Source organism: Alnus glutinosa, chromosome 5 (assembly GCF_958979055.1).
Source record: "Alnus glutinosa chromosome 5, dhAlnGlut1.1, whole genome shotgun sequence".
Lineage (NCBI taxonomy): Eukaryota > Viridiplantae > Streptophyta > Magnoliopsida > Fagales > Betulaceae > Alnus > Alnus glutinosa.
Genome location: NC_084890.1, coordinates 23,969,629 through 23,988,021, shown reverse-complemented (window position 1 = coordinate 23,988,021; position 18,393 = coordinate 23,969,629). Strand labels below are relative to the sequence as shown.

Genomic DNA, 18,393 nt, shown 5'->3' with positions numbered 1-18,393 from the left:
TTTTTTGGTAATATTATGTTTTCATACACACACATATATGCAAAAACATATTTCTAACTTATTTTTTGTGTTTGTTTTACATTTTTTTGTTTTTGAGTTTAAGAATAGAGATTTATATCTAAAGAACAAAACCAAGTTATGTTACTTGACTTGAGTAATGTTGAATATTACTCTCTCATCTTGCACTTATTATAGATTAATGTGACAATATTTATCAGTCCAGTAGAATAAGGATGAGATGGGAGTGTAGTATTCAGTATTATACGTTTACAACTTTTATATAATTCATGTATAACTTCAACAATTTTTTTTCAAACCAACCATTGGATCTGTTTTCTTAAATGTGAGTCAAACATATTCAATAGTTGATATTTTTTTTTTTTTTTTAAAAAAAGGTTGTACAATAGTTGTACAGAATTTGTAAACGTATCATATCTTAGTATGAGAAATGATCCATACACTCATTTCTCACAATAGCTCCACAACAAGCTGACGTGGCTGGTAATTTTATTATTTTTTTATAAAAAAAAAAAATAATAATAAAATAAAATAAAATATTACTAGCCACGTCAGCTTGTTGTGGAGTTGTTGTAAGAAATGAGTGTATGGATCATTTCTCTTACTTAAATCTTAAAAATATTTTTTAAAACATTTATTAGTCTTCGGGCTTACGTTTCCACATATGTTGTCAATGGTTTTTCTTTATTTTTCGGGAGATAAAATTGGAGTAATTATTTTTGAAAATAAATAAATAACAGAACCAAACGGTCCAACATAACTTCCCTCTGCTTTTTTGTCTCCGGTCTGGTTCCGTGCTAAAATGCACCTTCTCTTCTTTGGATGCTTCTTTGGTCTTCTTGGGTCTCGAGCTCACTCATCTCTCTCTATTCATGATGTTTCCCTATATGTAAAGCATGAAAAGGAGTGGGGTTATCTGGAAGGCTTTTCTTCCTGGAGAAGATTCCCCTTTCTGGGTTGGTGTTTTCATACTCAATACAAAGCCATTATAGTGGTAGTTGTAGTCGTGGGTTTCCTGTGCTTTGCTGAGCAAAATATTTTTTTGTCTCTGTCCCTCACAGTTTCCATGTCAGAACCATTGTTTTCATGTCTCGATTAATTTTTTCAATAAAGCTAAACATATCGGAAAACTTCTGTGAGACTGTACTTGGAAACCCAGTTGAATCGAAAAAACAAATGAAATCTATATAATTTTTTATTCCTGATTTTGTTGCTTTGTGAGCTGTGGAGATTTTGGAACTGCGTATTTTTGTTTGGTGTTCTTTTTGTCCTTTCTTTTGAGTCTTTGATGCGGCAGTAGCAGATTCAGGATTGTAGATGTCCTGGGGTTTTGATATGTCGGGGTGAAGATCAGTTTTGCTCTCGTATACTTGGGAAATCGGCGACCATAGCACCAACCATTACGTGATTATCTTCTGCTGCTTTGTGGGTATGTGGCTTTTTCGAATATTTGGAAATGGTTATTCTTGTTTGCCTACGTTTTGGCCTTATTTGAGGTCATTGAATGATCAGAATTAGCTAGGCATGTAGTGTGCGAACATAGAATTTTTGGGTTTTGAAGACTAATTCAACTTTTCAAACCTAAAAAGACCAATGATAAAAGGAACCTGTCTGGATTATTATTTATGTACTTTTTGTTTCAGATTTGTGGTTTAGTGAATTATGAAAATTCTGGAAGTGGGTGCTTTTGTTTACTTATCATCTTGTTTGGGAGTTTTTCTTGGAACACAAAAAAAGTGTAAGTGCATTCGGTGCAAGAACTCTAGAATTTGGAAGTGGAGGATTTTAAAGATTATCTTCGTACAATATGATGATCATTTGAGCTGGGAACAACCTGAAAAGGTGCTAGACATCATGAATTTGCAGGAAGTGATATGCATTATAAATTTGCAAGGCTGTCCTCTTTGATAAGTTAGTGTATTTTCTGAGCATAGAAGCAGACTAAATTGACCTGCATTACGTTTATTCTTTGTCTTATATTCTTCTGTTGATCTAGATATTATCAACTGTCTTTTGCTGTCCCAGAGATCGAGGAAAATGGGCTGTGTTGCATCCACGATTGATAAGGATGAGAGGGTGCAGATTTGCAAGGAGAGGAAGAAGCTAATGAAACAGTTGGTTGGGTTTAGGGGAGAATTTGCAGATGCCCTATTGGCTTATTTGAGAGCATTGAAGAATACTGGAGTAACTCTTCGGCAGTTCACTGAGTCGGAGTCATTGGAGTCACTGGATCTTGACAATACCCCTTATGGCCTGGCATTGCCTCCCTCGCCACCTCCTCCATTGCCTCCATCCCCTCCTCCACCGCCTCCTTTTAGCCCTGATTTGAGAAAGTTCGATGAAAATAATCGGGAGGAAGAAGCTTCCCAAAAAGGAAGCATAGAGATTGAAGAGGATGATGATGATACCCCATTGCCTCCTCCAATCCAGAGCTCGTGGTACTACCCTTGGGAACCTTTTACGCCTTCTTCACCACATCATCATCACAAGAAGAGTGAAGTTGTAGAACTAGTTGAGGATGAGAAGTGGGTAGAGACTAAGACAGAATTTGAAGAAGATCATAAAGAGGAAGCTATTGTGAAATTTGCTGTAAATCCACTTCGTGAGAAGCCACAGCCTGTAGAATGGGTTGATGATGATAATTCATCAACAATGAGTGGGCACACTAAAGACACCGCAGATATGCCCACGGTAGTATTGAGGGGCAAGAAGACATTGGAGGGTATTATGAGGGAGTTAGATGATTATTTCCTTAAAGCATCCGCTGTTGGAAAGGAAATAGCTGTTCTTGTGGACATTAATGGAGGGCACACTTTTCTCTCACAGGGTTTCAAAGAAAACAATAGTAAATACTATCTCTTTTCATCTAGCATTTTTGTCTGATACTTTCCAGTGTTTTCCCTTGAAACTTAGTAAGTACTTATGGAGTGGAAGTTTCACTTGATAACATTGTCTTTTTCATAATGTTTGTATCTTTTTCATAATGTTGTTCATGATGTTTGTTAAAATCTTTTTACCACTGATCTTATTGTTCTAATTACATGAAAATTCCCAATGTAATGACATCTCTATAAAGGACTCTGTGGCTTCTGTTATTGTTTATGCAATATGTTCAAGCCTCCAGCCTTTGTGGAGGCATTTGTTATTCCATTATAGTAATTGAAATATGGTTCCTTCTGAGTTTGAATGATTTAGGCAGTCTAGCCATCATTGCAGGTTGATTTATTAAAATATCGTGCTAAAGTGTTTCCATACTTCACTTGCTGCATAATTCTGGACCTTCAATTGTTGGTGATTTGGTTAAACATAACCACATCATCTAGGTGTTCTCAAAGTGTGCTTTCTTCAAAACTTTGCATTTTTCACCTTAAAGCTGCCGTTTTCCCTTAGCAACCTACAAAACACTAAAAACACAAATCTAAGGCAGAACATTAGATTAAGACACAGCTAAAGAATTAATTAATGTAAATTAAGGGGTTTAAATATGCAATATTTTGCACTCATTAGTTGGTATTTGGATGTTAGGCTGAAATGTATTGCTGTCATAGACACTTTCCTTATGTGGGTGATTATTTTTAGGTTCTCAGATCCTAATATGTAAATGTGTCAGAATTTTCGTATAACTCACAGAACATTTCTGCTATTGATGACTGTTATTTCTTTGGTTGTTGGACTATTATATCTTTGCTTCAGTGACACCGGGAGGAAATGGCCTGTTGATAGTTTTCTATTTTTTAAATTCACAAAACAAAGAGCAGTGTAAAAATGTGCTACCAGAAGTGGTTTTCAAAAACTGTTTGAGGGAACATAATGTTTATAAATTGTTGAAGGCAAACTAAACCGTTGAAAATATCATGCTTATAGATTGTCTTTTTGTTCTCTACTTCTTTGAAAACAGTTTTAAGAGACTAATTTCTGAAAACACAGCCAAAGAGGCCCATTTCTTTTTGTCAATCTCATATTTGTTCGCTTCGTGTTTATTAGCGCAACCAAAAACCATTACAGCCTACTTATGGAATGTCAACATATAAAATATGTTGGTTCTTACCAACAATTGCAATCGATTTGGTTCTGAAATTGGTCCCCTGATCTTTCTTTCATTCTTGTCTCGTATGCAGAAGCATGGCACTAAACCAGGGATTGGTCCCTTAATATTTTCTATGTATTATTAATTAATTGATTAGATCATCATCACTATTGTTGTTGTTTCTATTTGGTTCTGAGATCTAAGCATCAATTCCGGTCTACTGACTTGGCGCCTAATATGATCATTTGTGAATAGTTTGCTCTAGAAAACCTTGTTCTGGTGTAATTCGTTTCTGCTCAAAGAATCAATATACTCCTGTTAAGCACTCTGCTGATAATTTTTGTTATCAAGTTCTTCATGGAATTTATTATTACCATACCATTTACAGGGAAGAACTCCGCAAAGGTCTTTAGTGCATTGTCATGGAGTTGGTCTTCCAAGTCTCTTCTGGTAACCAAAGAGGTTGTTGATCTTTGTGGCTCTAGTGAACCATGCAGGCCTGGAGCTCATTGCATTACACTTAAAAAAATTTATGCTGCAGAGCAGAGACTTTACAAGGAAGTGAAGGTAAGATCATCATTGGACAACAGTGTGTTAGTAAGAATGTGTGTATCCTGTGTCAGAATCTGGTGCCATTTACCTAAAAGGTTTATTGCTTTAATTGGTCTATCCCAGTGTGCTGCTAATCTGGAATCATTGTAGTGTGAATTTGTTGGAGTTATTTTCCGTAATTTCTATGAGTGGTCTGGGTTTCCTCCTGGGATTTTCTCTGGGATTTGTGGGCTGGCTTTGTTGGGGTGTTTGGGTTTCTTCCTGTTTTTGTGTTTTTCGGGTGTTTTTCTTCTCTTCCCTCTTTTTTCCTGTTTTGGTGTCATTTGTGTATACTTCCTGTATACTTAGGGGTGCCTTTACGCTTTTATAAACTTATTTGCTTACTTACCCAAAAAAATAAAAAATAAATAAAATTTCTATGAGTGTTCTGTGGCGGTTGTGGGTACCCTGGCATGAAATGACTTGGAAATTTCCCCTTTCTTAACCTTTCCTTTCCTTTTTTGAAGGTTGTTTGATGACCATGAACATACAGAAGATGAAATTATAAATCTAAAGGAAATGACCTATATTTACTGCCATACTGGCATGACTCTTTCTCACAACTGGAAAGCATCATTCTAGTGTGCATGGTTCTTAAATGTACATATCAGATGTTTTATATTACTTGTTAGGTGTATATCTGGCTGATACGAAGATTGAGGCCCTCTTATTCTTTTGTTTGATATACTTTTGGAAAATTTCAATATGGGGTCAATATTCAGCAATTCTCAAGGCTTAGATACACGTCGTGTTAAAGAAATTCCTATGCGATTATACTTACTTTTCTTTGTTCGTTGTTTCTTTTTAATTTATACTTGCTTATGATGGATTTAATCATCACATTATGCAGGAGGAAGAAATGACCAAACTAGAGTATGCGAGGAAGTCCTTATTACTGCAAAAACAGGAGGATGAGAACCACGACTGGACCAAGACTGAGAAAACTCGATTGACTGTTGAGAGTTTGGAGGCTGAAATAGTACGTCTGCAACAATCAATTAGTAGGATCTGTTCATCTATGTTGGAGCTCATAGATAACGAGCTATACCCTCAGCTGGTTATGCTGACTTCTGGGTAAGTGATTGTAGACATCTATCTAATATTGCCAGTCTTTTGATAAATATATATGGTTCTGTATTTGTTTTAATGGGTTACCAGGATTTTTAAAAGCTTCCAGACCTTTTCTATTGGATACAAGACATTGTATTACCTGCCAAAGTATGTTCTCCAGCTTTTCAAAAAGAGAAAAATGGCAAGCCTCAACCCAAATGTAGTGGAATTTATCAAAAAATAGGTTAGCTATCATACGTTCCCCTGCCTTGTGACGAGATTTTCAACAGGCCTTAAATACGTTTGGGTGTAAATTTAGTGAAAATATTGATCCCTATATCTTCCTAGTATGTCATATTGAGATCATGATTTTGGCCCTAAAATTATCTTCTATACTTGAATTCTTATGCAGGCTTGTGCAAATGTGGAAGACAATGAACGAGTGTCATCTAGTTCAGAATCTTATCTCCCAGCGGTTGAATCATCTTCATGATAACCCAAGCACGGACTTCAGTACAGATTACCATCGCCACGCAGCAGCTCAGCTTGAAACTGAGGTCACTTACTGGTATAGCAGCTTCTGCAAACTCATAAAGTCTCAAAGGGAGTATGTAGGAACCCTCTCCAAGTGGATTAAACTCATTGACCGCCTCGAAGATGACCATCAACACAGTGGTTACTTATCTGCAGTCCGCAGCCTATGTGAAGTTTGGCAGCTTTCCCTTGACAAATTACCTGATAAGGTACTTCTGCTGAATCTTGCCTAGGATGTTACTGAGTTTACTGATGATCTCAGATTCGAGTGATTATTATGAATACTGTTCATATATTTCAAACTTATATACACAGTTTAAGCTCACCACCTCTTTGGTCACAGAATTCTCATGTTGGCGAATCAACAAATTAGTAATTTGTATCAGGTTGTTTGTGTCTTACACATGTCGTGAAATGAGAAAATGATAATGACAATGATATATATCTTTGATACTCCATTGTAGGTAGCCTCAGAGGCCATTAAAGGACTTTTGTCTGCCATCCACTCTGTACTCCTGCAACAGGTAGAGGAATACAAGCTGCAGAAGAAATCTGATAAACTTGACAAAAGATTGCAAAAGGAGTTACACTCACTAGCCGAGATGGAGATAAAACTTGAGGGAAGCTCTCGTGCTGCAAATACACTCTCCGATTTGAGCCCTAAGCATCCTGTATCGGTGAAGCGTGCCAAAATGGAAGCGTTAAAGAAGCAAGTGGACGGCGAGAATGCCAAATATCTGAATGCAGTCCACGTTACGAAGGCCATGACAGTAAACAACTTGAAAACAAGCCTCCCCATTGTATTCCAGGCATTAATGGGATTCTCAAGTGCTTCTGCTCAGGCAATTGAGGCGGCTGTTCACAGCCATGTCAAACCGGGAGATAGCTGTGATGTTGCTTAACAAAAACCAAGAAGTTGAATATTTTTCCAGATTACAAGATGAAGTGAAAATTGGACAGACCTTGTTCCAGGATAATATTTACTTGAGGATGTTGATCAAATCACAGTTCAAATATAATTGCTTTACTGAGGATAAACAGAATGTAATTGTGCTTGCTTGAGGATACTATAGAAGAATGTGAGGGTATCTTTCCGTTGCAATGATGTAATGAATTTTGTGCATGATTTCTGCCCATGTAACAGGGCCTTAGAGTATATCTCATGGAAATGAGGTGCCCATACACATATGCTTTGATTTTGGAACATTTGAAGAGGCATCAGCTTATTTTCCATTTACACGTATAATGAGATTGATGGAATCTAGAGGAATCTGAGACAGTGGGGACAGGATCCACTGAATGAGGAATAACAGGTTTTATAATGAGTAAAAGATTGATCTGAATTGTATTTCAACTGTGATTTCCACTTGTTGCTACTTGCTAGCACTTGTATATATAGAGAATCTGATTACAAAAGTTTGAGAGATAGAGAAGGTTTCTATCTAGGAGAGTTTACATAGAAATAGGATTACACTAAAGGATAGGTTTAATTTAAACTTATTCTGATGTAAACAAATATAACCGGTTAGAGTTCTAGTCTAAGTCTAACCGGTTTGTTTACAATTCAAACTTTAGAAGTTATCTCTTATCTTCGGTTGAAGATAAGAGACCTTTAGCGCTCGGACTCTTTGACAAGAGTCCGAGTGCTTTAACAATGAGATTGATGGAACTATAGGTTGATGCCCCTAAAGTTTAAAAAGTCTTAATTTCAATCTTTAAACTTTGAATTAGTTGCAATGTCTCCCTTCCGTTAGAAAAATCCTAACGGATGTATAAAAAATGACAAAAATACTTTTTTTTTATTACTACTTTTCTTATTTAATTTTTTTTTTTTTTTAAAAAAAAAAAGCTCTGACTTGTGGATCTGGTGGTGTTGTGACCCACAGTTGGGTCACAATCTAGACCGACGATGGGGTTTGGTGGGTCATATATATATAAATCAAAGTTTCTTTTTTTTTTTTTTTAATTTTTAATTTGAAATTAAGGGTAAATTAGAATTTTTATAAAAGTTTCAGGAGCATAAAAGTCATTTCACCCTGATTTAACGTCAAACCTTAACGAAAGGAGGACATTGCATCAAATTAGAAGTTTTAAAATTTTTTAACTTTAGGGGGTAGTTTCAAAACAAGTGGAAGTTTAGAAGGGTTTTGTGTTTCTCCTATTAATTTCTTACAACCTAGATTAATAGATTATAGGAGTTTCTTACAAACTAGCTTTTAAAAGTCTTAGTAGACTGATATTAGATTGTTATATAACTGAGATAACGTGACAGTGAAAATCAATCTTTACTTCTTCTTTTTTACGAGTGTGTGATTCAATTGTTGATTTTTACTATTACGTCATCAAGTTATACAACAACCGTATAGAGTCTATTAAATAATATTACTATTTATTTCAAGGAAAGGGTTCCCCCACTCCTAGTTTTCCCCATGTATTGTTTAAAAAATAAATAAATAAATAAAAAGAAGGGAAATTTAGTGCCCCTTCAGGCTTCTTCTGTCCAATTCTTAACAAAAGGTTAGGACAAAATGGACAAAATGTTCTTTCAAATTGGGATGGAAAAAAAATTCTTTGAGCCCATTATAATAAATTGCTATTCGTCCACGTGATTTTTACTTGCATTTTTAAAAATACACATATTATGTTAATCTTATTAAAAATACATGTAAAGATCTTAATATATGCTTTAAAGACAAATATCATTTTTAATAGAATAATATTGAACGAATTTTCTCTAATAGAGGGAATTTTTGTTGTAAGAGGTTTGTTAGGCATTAATTTTTACATGCCAAATCAAATAATAAGAGGCTACGTGTAGGGAGTAACATCTTAGATTTAAAATAAATAAATAATTAATTAATTTATATCATACACCCCTCTAATCTCAAATTAAGGATATTTTTATTAGGATGTCCAAGTTTTAATGTCTAAACCGAAAACAATATTATATAAAAAATTAGAATAATTGCATCATTAGTTTCTGAATTAACATAAATTACAAATTATTTAATATGGTTTAAAAAGTTCATGCAGGGTCCTTGTGGTAAACTATAATTACAAATCAATCACTGAACACGTTTTCTATCCGCCAAGTTAACAGATTCTGTTAGTCAGTCACGTCACATCCAATAGGAAGCTGACACGTGTCCATTACAATAAAAATATGAATAAAATCTAATAAAAATATAAATAAATAAAACAAATATTTATTTTTTTCAAAAAAAGAAAAAGAAATACTAAAGGTGTGGTTGCACACCACCCCTGATCACGTTTAGGGGTGGTGCACAATACCAAGTGCTGGGGGTGGCCTTCAGGCCACCCTTAAATACCTTTGGGAGTAGCGTGCGGCCACCCGCAAATGGGTCACTATTTTTATTTTTAAAAAAATATTTTTGTTTTATTTATTTATATTTTTATTTTATTATAATGGACACATATCAGCTTCTTATTGGATGTGACGTGATTAATTAACGGAATCTATTAACTTGGTGGATGAAAAACGTGTTCAAAGATTGATTTGTAATACAAGGACTCTCTATGAACTTTTTAAATCACAAGGAGTAATTTAAAATTTAGACTAATCTGATGGACTAATATTAATATTGATACAATTATCCATAAAAAATTAATCTAAAAAATATAAAGTAATTTAGTATTGCATCTCACTGCATGCCACGTAGAGGCTATCTCTTAAACTGCCTTTTGATCTCATTAATATATTATCACGGACGGATTTGAAGTTGTTTTTCCGGTTAGATTAGAACTTAGAAGTTTAATTGGTTTCTTAAACCGCCATTAATTTGTTCTTATAAAAGGAGAGCCGTACCGCACAGCGTACGTACTTTCTGAACAGAGTTTCGTTTGAAGAAGCTTGACGACGAATGACGATGTTTTCAAGTGTTAATGCAGGCAATCGGCTGCCATCTCCGGGCAGAGTCGGTCGTGGGTTCTCGCCTTCAGCTACAGCTATGGCTGTGGGTGCCAATCATTGCGATCAGTACTCTAGCTCAGATACAGAAGAATTCTTGGATTCTTCGGCCAACAGCTCACAAGTTTCATTCGCGCAATCCTCCACAAGTTCTAGCACTGCAATTCCTTCTCCTGCTCGGCTCCCCACATTTCATGCAAGCGGGCAAGGTGTTTGGTGCGCTGTAGTTTCTTATGATGCGTGTTGTCGACTCTGCCTTCGCTCGTGGGCTCAGGATCGTTGCATGGAAGCTCCCTATTTCTTGAATGATGAATGTGCAATACTTCGAGAGGCATTCGGGTGAGTCCTTTATTTATTTATTTATTTTGAATTTCTTTTTAATCGCTTTTCTATTCGTACTTATAAATTTTATAAAGTGTCAATTTAGTTTATTCATGTCTCTTTTTAAATTTATTTTTTTTTCAATTTCATCTATCTGTTAGAATTTTTTGTTAAATCTTAACGGATGGGTGTCAAATTTTTTAAAATACACCTTATTTTTTTTTAGGAAAAAAAAAAAAATTTAAAGGATTTTAAGTATTGGATAGGATTTAATAGAATTTACAAAAATATTCATGCTTCAATATTTGATTTTTTTTTTAATATTTTAAAAAAGAAAAAGCAGGTGTATTTTAGAAATTTTGACTGAAAAAATCTTAACGGCATAGTGAAATTGAAAAAAAAATTAAAATATAGATATACTAAATTGACACTTTTAATAGTTTAAGGGTATGATTTTAACGTAATGAAAGATCGGCGTGATAAGTGAAGGTTTTTTTTTTTTTAATTACTTTTGCAATCATACCCATGAATTTTTAAAAGTGTCAATTTAATGTATCAATCTTTCAATTTTTTTCAATTTCACCGATTCGTTAAAATTTTGGGTGTCAAAATTCCTAAAATAACCATATTTTTTAAGGGAAAAAAAAAGGAAAAAAAATTGCAAGGATTTAGGTGTTTGTTAGAATTTAACAAAATTTGCAAACATACCATGTCTATTTTTTTGAAGAAAAAAAAATTATTTCTTTATTTTTAAAAAAAGGTATTTTAAAATTTTTTGATAGAATTTAACGAAAAATATAAATTGATTGTTGAAATTGAAAAAAAATAAAAATTGAAAGATGAATACACTAAATTGATATTTTTTAAAGTTTAAGGTTATAATTGAAAAGTGATAAATGATTGAAGGTGGTTAAGTGAAGTTTTTTATATTGGATACTGCACCAGGATCTGAAAACCCACAGAGAGGAAAAATAACTGTTTTTCTCTCTAGAGTTCCTCCCCTGTGAGCATAGTTTTCACCGGGAGGGGGTGGCCTCACGCCTCCCCCTCCCGGTAGTGTTTTCTTTCTGGTTCCCCTGGGTTGGTCCAGTGGGGTTTAGTTTTTATCCTAACCTCTAGGGTTGTGGAGCTTTTGTTCCACCCGGTTAGATCCGGTGGTGGCTGATTTCCCCTAGCCTCTTTGGACTATGGTGGCTTGTTTTCTTTTTGTTATTTCTTTCATTTTGGCAGGAACTTTCATCTCAAGATGTCTTTTTTGGAGTGGCGTATGATTGTGTTGCCGGCGGGGAGTTTTTTGGCCGGTTTCCTCACTTTTTTCTTTGATTTTGAAAGCCAGATCTACATTTTTCCGCTGTTTTCTCACTACCACGCGCCCCCGAGCCATGTTCCCCAGCGTCTTCCGCCCCTGCCGCTGCAAGCTCCAGTCATGACGGTTGTCGGTGATCGACGCGTGGCGCCCACGCGCCTAGAAGCTCTCTGCTTTGTGGTGCGCGTGAGAGCCACGCTCCGTCTTTTTCTGGCCATGCTCGGCCGCATCGGGTTTTACGGCGTTGGTTCTCTGCCTGGGTGGCCCCGGTGACGGCACGTATCCTTCACGCGCCGCCGTCTGGCATGTCGGCTCCTCCCCCACTGGCAGCAGTTTGTTTTGGGTGTTTCTCTTTTGTTTCTCCGGTCTCATCCTGCTTGTGGTTTTGGTTCAAATTTTATGGGATTATTTGTTAGCAAAGTGCTAGATCTGTCATCTTTCTTTAGAGAATGAGTGTTATTGTCAGAGAAGCTTAAGTGTTCTTCTTGTAAAGTTTGTATTTTTGCTTAGCAGCTGTTTTACTAAGCCAGATCCTTCTGGCTTAGAGAGTTGGGGGGTCCTATCCCTTACTTTCAAGTTGTAAGCATATGGGCTGTTTGCAGTATTAATGATAGCGCACGCTATTTTGTTTAAAAAAGTGAAGTTTTTTATTATTATTTTTTTATTGCTTTTAATTGGCTTTATTTTCATTATTCATCTTTTTCTCCTTATTATTTCAGTTTGCGGAAAGTATTGTTACAGTCAGAAGAAGAACTACTGGCAAGACCATCTCCAGAGCCGACCAGTGAGAGAGCTTCTCCAAAATCTGGCAATAATCATCTCAAGTGTACTTCTATTGCAGAAACTGTGGCGTATGACTTTGTGCTAGAAGTTGCCATGAAAGTTCAAGACATTAAGGAGAGAAATTTGTTGCTACACGGCCAATGGAAGTGGCTAGTAACCCAGTTTGCATCCTTTTATGGAGTATCAGATTCATACACCAAATTAAGATACCTTTCCTATGTCATGGATGTGGCTACACCCACTGATGACTGTCTAGCCCTGGTGCATGATTTGCTACTGCCTGTATTAATCACGAAAGGCATGAGTGGTTTGAGCCATCTGGAGAATCGTATTCTAGCGGTGATTGAGGATAAAGTTCAGCAGATCATTGCATTGGTTTTTGAGAACTACAAGTCTCTGGATGAATCTTCACCATCAGGGATGTTGGATGTTTTCAAGCCAGCTACTGGGATGGTAGCTCCTGCTTTGGTGTCTGCCCTGAAGGTATACAGCCTTCTTCATGATATTTCAAGTCCTGAGGCTCACTTGAAATTATGCAGATATTTTCAGACTGCTGTCAAGAAGAGGTCAGCAGGGCACTTGGCAGAAACAAATGAGCTTATCTTGAGAAGTAACAGGAGCAGATTGGTGGATCCTGTGACTCTTTCAGCTTCTTATCACAAGATGAAATCTCTTATTTGCAATATCAAAAATGAAATTTTCACCGACATTGAACTCCAGAATCAGCACTTGCTTCCGAGTTTAATAGACCTTCCAAATATCTCTTCTGCCATTTATTGTGGGGATCTCCGCAACAGATTGCATGCTTTCCTTGTTGCATGTCCTCCTCCAAGCCTTTCACCTCCGGTTGCAGAACTTGTTATTGCTGCAGCAGACTTCCAGTGGGATCTTGCTTGCTTGAACATTACTAATCCTGTCAATGTTGGGGTCGATGCAAAAGAGCTGTTCCAGAAACACATAAGCATTTGGATTCAAGAGACGCGCCGCACTTTGCTTGGGTTGTGCAAATCACACAAGGTAAGAAAATGGTCAGGTGTCAAAAACCAGCACTCAACAAATGCTTTTGTTGAATATATGTACGATCGGCTGAAGGGGATGATGGATGAATATGAAGTCATCATTTTTCACTGGCCAGAATATACATATCATTTGGAGAAGGCTATAGCAGATATTGAAAAGGCAATTGTCAAAGCCTTGTACAGGCAGTATGCTGATGTTTTAACACCATTGAAGGGCAATCCGACATCCAAAATATATGGCCTCAAATATGTCAAGAAAATTGCCAAACGAAGTGGCACCTATGTTGTCCCAGATGGGTTGGGAATTATTTTGAATTCCATGAGAAGAATGCTGGAGATATTGAGGCCAGAAATAGAAACAAAGCTGATTTCCTGGAGTTCTTGCATACCCAATTACAAAAACACCACCAGAGAAGGTTGTTTCATTGAAGTAAATGTGATGCTCAGAAGTTACTTGGATGCAGTTGTGGAGAAACTTGCAGAGAATACGAGGCTGCGGGGTGAAACAAAATTGAAGAAAATTGTTCAGAATTTAAGGGAAGAAGATGTGCTAAAATCTGATGTAGAAAGCAGAATGCAGCCACTGAGGGATATGCTAATATGCACAATGGATCACCTCCATACTGTCGTTGAACCTCATGTATTGATGGCAATATGCCGAAGTTTCTGGGACCGGATGGGACAGGAGATATTGAGTTTTTCAGAAAATAGGAGAAAGAAGAACATGTCAGATAAAGGCTTGCGATTTACAGTTTCTATTTTGGATGATGTATTTGCCTTGGAGATGAAGAAATTGCTTGGGAATGCGCTGCAAGAGACAGATTTGGAGCCGCCGCCAAATATTAGGGAACTGCATTCCTTGCTCTGTTTTGAAAGATATGGCATGTTGGGATAACACATTTTTTTATTATTATTATATGGAAGATATGGCATTTTTTTTTAATTATATGAAAGATATGGCATTTTTTTTTTTTTTTAATTATTATAGGTGTGCGATTTTTGCTATTCAATTTTGTTTCACCCCGCAGCCTCGTATTCTCTGCAAGTTTCTCCACAACTGCATCCAAGTAACTTCTGAGCATCACAGTTACTTCAATGAAACAATCTTCTCTGGTGGTGTTTTTGTAATTGGGTATGCAAGAACTCCAGGAAATCAGCTTTGTTTCTATTTCTGGCCTCAATATCTCCGGCATCCTTCTCATGGAATTCAAAATAATTCCGAACCCATCTGGGACAACATAGGTGCCACTTCGTTTGGCAATTTTCTTGACATATTTGAGGCCATATTTATTTTGGATGTCGGATTGCCCTTCAATGGTGTTAAAACATCAGCATACTGCATGTACAAGGCTTTGACAATTGCCTTTTCAATATCTGCTATAGCCTTCTCCAAATGATATCTATATTCTGGCCAGTGAAAAATGATGACTTCATATTCATCCATCATCCCCTTCAGCCGATCGTACATATATTCAACAAAAGCATTTGTTGAGTGCTGGTTTTTGACACCTGACCATTTTCTTACCTTGTGTGATTTGCACAACCCAAGCAAAGTGCGGCGCGTCTCTTGAATCCAAATGCTTATGTATTTCTGGAACAGCTCTTTTGCATCGACCCCAACATTGACAGGATTAGTAATGTTCAAGCGAGCAAGATCCCACTGGAAGTCTGCTGCAGCAATAACAAGTTCTACAACCGGAGGTGAAAGGCTTGGAGGAGGACATGCAACAAGGAAAGCATGCAATCTGTTGAAAGTTTGGGAGAAACATTGTCAATTGAATGATAATTTAAAAGCCTATGTCGACTTTTTCATTCATATTTGAATACTTTGTAATATCAATTAGTCTCAACTGTATTTGAAGATTAGATCTTGTAATTCTTTACCATTATCCTTAGCATTTCAAATTTTACATAATCAGTTTGTAAATACACGCAGGGCAGCTAATCAAACTCAAGCTGCCAATTTCCAGTTCTTGTCTATATTTTTTCATGGTTCCAAAGCCTACGGTCAACACCATCGATCCTATGGCTTCCGCCTCTAATGTTTCCGCTACTTCTGCACTTTTCCTACCAAGCGTAAAACTAGACAACACCAACTATTTCATTTGAATTGGGTGTCACGATCTCTTGTGCAGAGTTGTGATACAAACTTTTGGGTAGAACTCATATTGAAAACCGACTTAAAAGGGAATGATGCTCAAGAGCTTATATACACATGGTTAAGATTAAACTTAACCCAATTGGAACACAAGGATCATAACATATAACCAAGCTTCCGCAGCCGATTTCCACGGCGGTTCTATCTATTAACACCGACCTGATGATAGTCCTTTCTTTTTTGGTGGCTCTACTTACCTATCAGTATTTTTTTTTTTTAAATACATTCAAAAGAGAAACAGAGAAAGCTGTGCCAAAAGGCAAAGGCTAAAACATACAACAACTACCATGCCAAAAGGCGATAGTGGAAATAAAAAATAAAAAATAGCAAACTACTAGTTGAAGCTAAAGCCTGAACTAATGAAAGTCCCGATCTGAAGCTAAAGCTAGATCAACAAGCCTCGGTGGATCGTTGCCACTGGCAACAGGGATAGAAGAGATAGGGGTGTAAGAGGTGGGAATGCTGCTAAAGGTAAATTTAGTTGTGGCCCAATATGCCACATAATGGGCACTGAAATTTGCACTTCTGTTGACTTTTCGGGCTGACCAAGATGAGTCAGACGGAATAGAGTCTAAAGAATCTTGTATAATATCAATAATGTGCCAATCTTGGATGATAGTGGGTTGTTGAAAGGTGAGGATAACTGCTTGAGAGTCACCTTCGGGGATAAATTTTTTGAGATGGAGGGAGGATGCAAGAGAAGTAGCCAGGCGTGCTACTAAAGCCTCTCCTTTATTTGGGGTGTAGTTGGGCTGACTTCGAGAAGTCATCTTGATGATTTGGCCATGATGATTTCTGCAAACGGCTGCTTGACTGGAGAAAGAGTCCCTAATAGCCATATCAAAATTGATTTTATGCCAATCAATGGATGTTCAGATCCATTTCTGAGTATTTTAATCCAGCCAATAGGTTGCTCCATTCGTTACTCAAACTCTTAATGTGGTGTTTTAACTTTGATGCCAAATAATACAAACTTTTGGGTAGAACTCACTTACCCTTAAAAACCGGCTTACAAAGGGAGGGCGCCCAAGACTGTAGGGATGAAAATGTGGATGCATATACAGTTATTAACAACATCCGCGTCCACATAATGTGATTATCACTTTTAGTTATCCGCATCATGCGATTACTATCTGTATCCGTGCGGTTATTATGCACTATCTGCATATGAGGTCATGAGCATTTTAGATTACCATCTAAATCTATATGCAAGATTAAATAATGCGGTTATTTCTATATGTAAGCTTAATAAATTTTCATTGGTTACACAATTCACGATAATCAGTCATAGAGGGTCATTGTCTCATAAGGTAATCGAGATTTGGATTACCCAAAGAAACGAAAAGGAAAAAAAAAAAAGAAAAAAAAAGAGAAGTAAATGTAGTGAGGTACAATTTTAAGATGATCGTGAGAAAAACCTAATATAACTTAAAGGTCCTAAACTTACCAAATTCAAAACGACGTCGTTTTAGTGAATTTAGTTAAACATATTTAATATATTATATATAAAGGGAATGCGAATGCGTTTATTAACTGCATCCACGCACTCCTAAAACAGTTATCCACATCCGCATATGCGGATAACAAATAGCGGATGCGAGGGGTTATTATCTGTCCACATTTTCACCTCTACCCAAAAGCTTATATACACATAATTTAGATTAAACTTAACCTATATGGGACACAAAGATCCTAACATGTTGATTGCCTGCCCTGCAAAGTTTCTGGTTAAGGAGTCCGGAAAAGCCACTGATGTGGTCGATCCTAGATACTCACTTCTAGGATCAATAAAAAATAAACATATATGCAAGGGGAGCACCTTTTAGGGATCAGAAAGTTTCTTTAGTATGAGTGTGTTATCTTGTTGCAGATAACAAAATATCGAACACTTTAAAATTGTCTTTTCCCCTCTTTGCTTTATAGGCAAGAAACTTTGTCATCATGCAAAGTTAAGCTCTTTGAGGATAGAAGACAAGAACTTGGGGTGGGATACACCCCAAACAATATAAATTCCAGACTTTTAAGTGGGTTAAGTTCCTTATAAGTCAGAAAAGACAACAAAAAAAGAAAGAAAAGTGGGTCATATTACTCAGCAAATGCCAAGCTTTAGTTCCTGTCTAGTGTTGACGTCTCATATGTAAGAATGCTGTTAAAGTATTTTCAAAATTAATATGTATATATATTTATTTTGTGTTTTGGGAATGATTTAAAAGGAATGTGTTAAAAAGCATTAAATGAAGATAGTCCCACATGGGAAAAAGAGAAACTGAAGTTAGCATTTATAAAGCCCAACACACTTTAAGCATTTAAAGTAATGCTTGGTTGTATACTCTAACATGTATACTCTATTACGGTGCGAAGCACCGGACGCACAAGCGCACGCGCGTGATGCAGTGGACGCTAGTGGCGCTTTGATGGCGCACTTGGCACTTTGCTCGGAGCGATCTAATCATGACCTTTCAATTTTGGATAGTCATGATCAATCGATCCAGCGGTTTAATCTAAATCATATGATGCTTCTTAGGTAAATCCAGTGGTTGGATTTACTGGACAATCAAATAAATAAACTGTAAGGTCAAATCACATTTGATTTAATGGTTGAGATTAATTAATAACGATCTAATGGTTATTATTAATCAATCATAGACAGTTATTTGA

At 36.5% G+C, this 18,393-nt stretch overlaps 2 protein-coding genes across 3 annotated transcripts; both read left to right on the top strand.

Moving 5' to 3' along the window:
- The first annotated feature begins 809 nt into the window (after positions 1–809).
- On the top strand, positions 810–7,480 carry LOC133868325 (protein ALTERED PHOSPHATE STARVATION RESPONSE 1). Of its 2 annotated transcripts, none has more exons than XM_062305171.1 (6): positions 810–1,447; positions 2,044–2,863; positions 4,434–4,612; positions 5,487–5,710; positions 6,099–6,429; positions 6,685–7,480. In XM_062305171.1, exons 2-6 carry the CDS (start codon positions 2,056–2,058, stop codon positions 7,120–7,122), a joined length of 1,980 nt encoding a protein of 659 aa, XP_062161155.1. In that variant the 5' UTR covers positions 810–1,447; positions 2,044–2,055; the 3' UTR covers positions 7,123–7,480. The 2 variants fall into 2 exon arrangements, with proteins under 2 accessions (XP_062161155.1, XP_062161156.1); XM_062305172.1 differs by having other exon boundaries at positions 2,015–2,863.
- A 2,621-nt stretch (positions 7,481–10,101) lies between these two features.
- LOC133869123 (uncharacterized) lies at positions 10,102–14,472 on the top strand. The gene is made up of 2 exons (XM_062306088.1): positions 10,102–10,487; positions 12,495–14,472. The coding sequence occupies exons 1-2, from the start codon at positions 10,102–10,104 to the stop codon at positions 14,470–14,472; spliced, it is 2,364 nt and encodes a 787-aa protein (XP_062162072.1).
- Positions 14,473–18,393: the final 3,921 nt, after the last annotated feature.

Excerpts from the sequence above, each read along its gene's own strand:
- LOC133868325 (XM_062305171.1), top strand. The coding sequence starts at position 2,056 with ATGGGCTGTGTTGCATCCACGATTGATAAGGATGAGAGGGTGCAGATT. Across the intron at positions 5,711-6,098 it reads CTGGTTATGCTGACTTCTGG|GCTTGTGCAAATGTGGAAGA; the intron begins GTAAGTGATTGT and ends ATTCTTATGCAG. Across the intron at positions 6,430-6,684 it reads TTGACAAATTACCTGATAAG|GTAGCCTCAGAGGCCATTAA; the intron begins GTACTTCTGCTG and ends ACTCCATTGTAG.
- LOC133869123 (XM_062306088.1), top strand. The coding sequence starts at position 10,102 with ATGACGATGTTTTCAAGTGTTAATGCAGGCAATCGGCTGCCATCTCCG. Across the intron at positions 10,488-12,494 it reads ATACTTCGAGAGGCATTCGG|TTTGCGGAAAGTATTGTTAC; the intron begins GTGAGTCCTTTA and ends TTATTATTTCAG.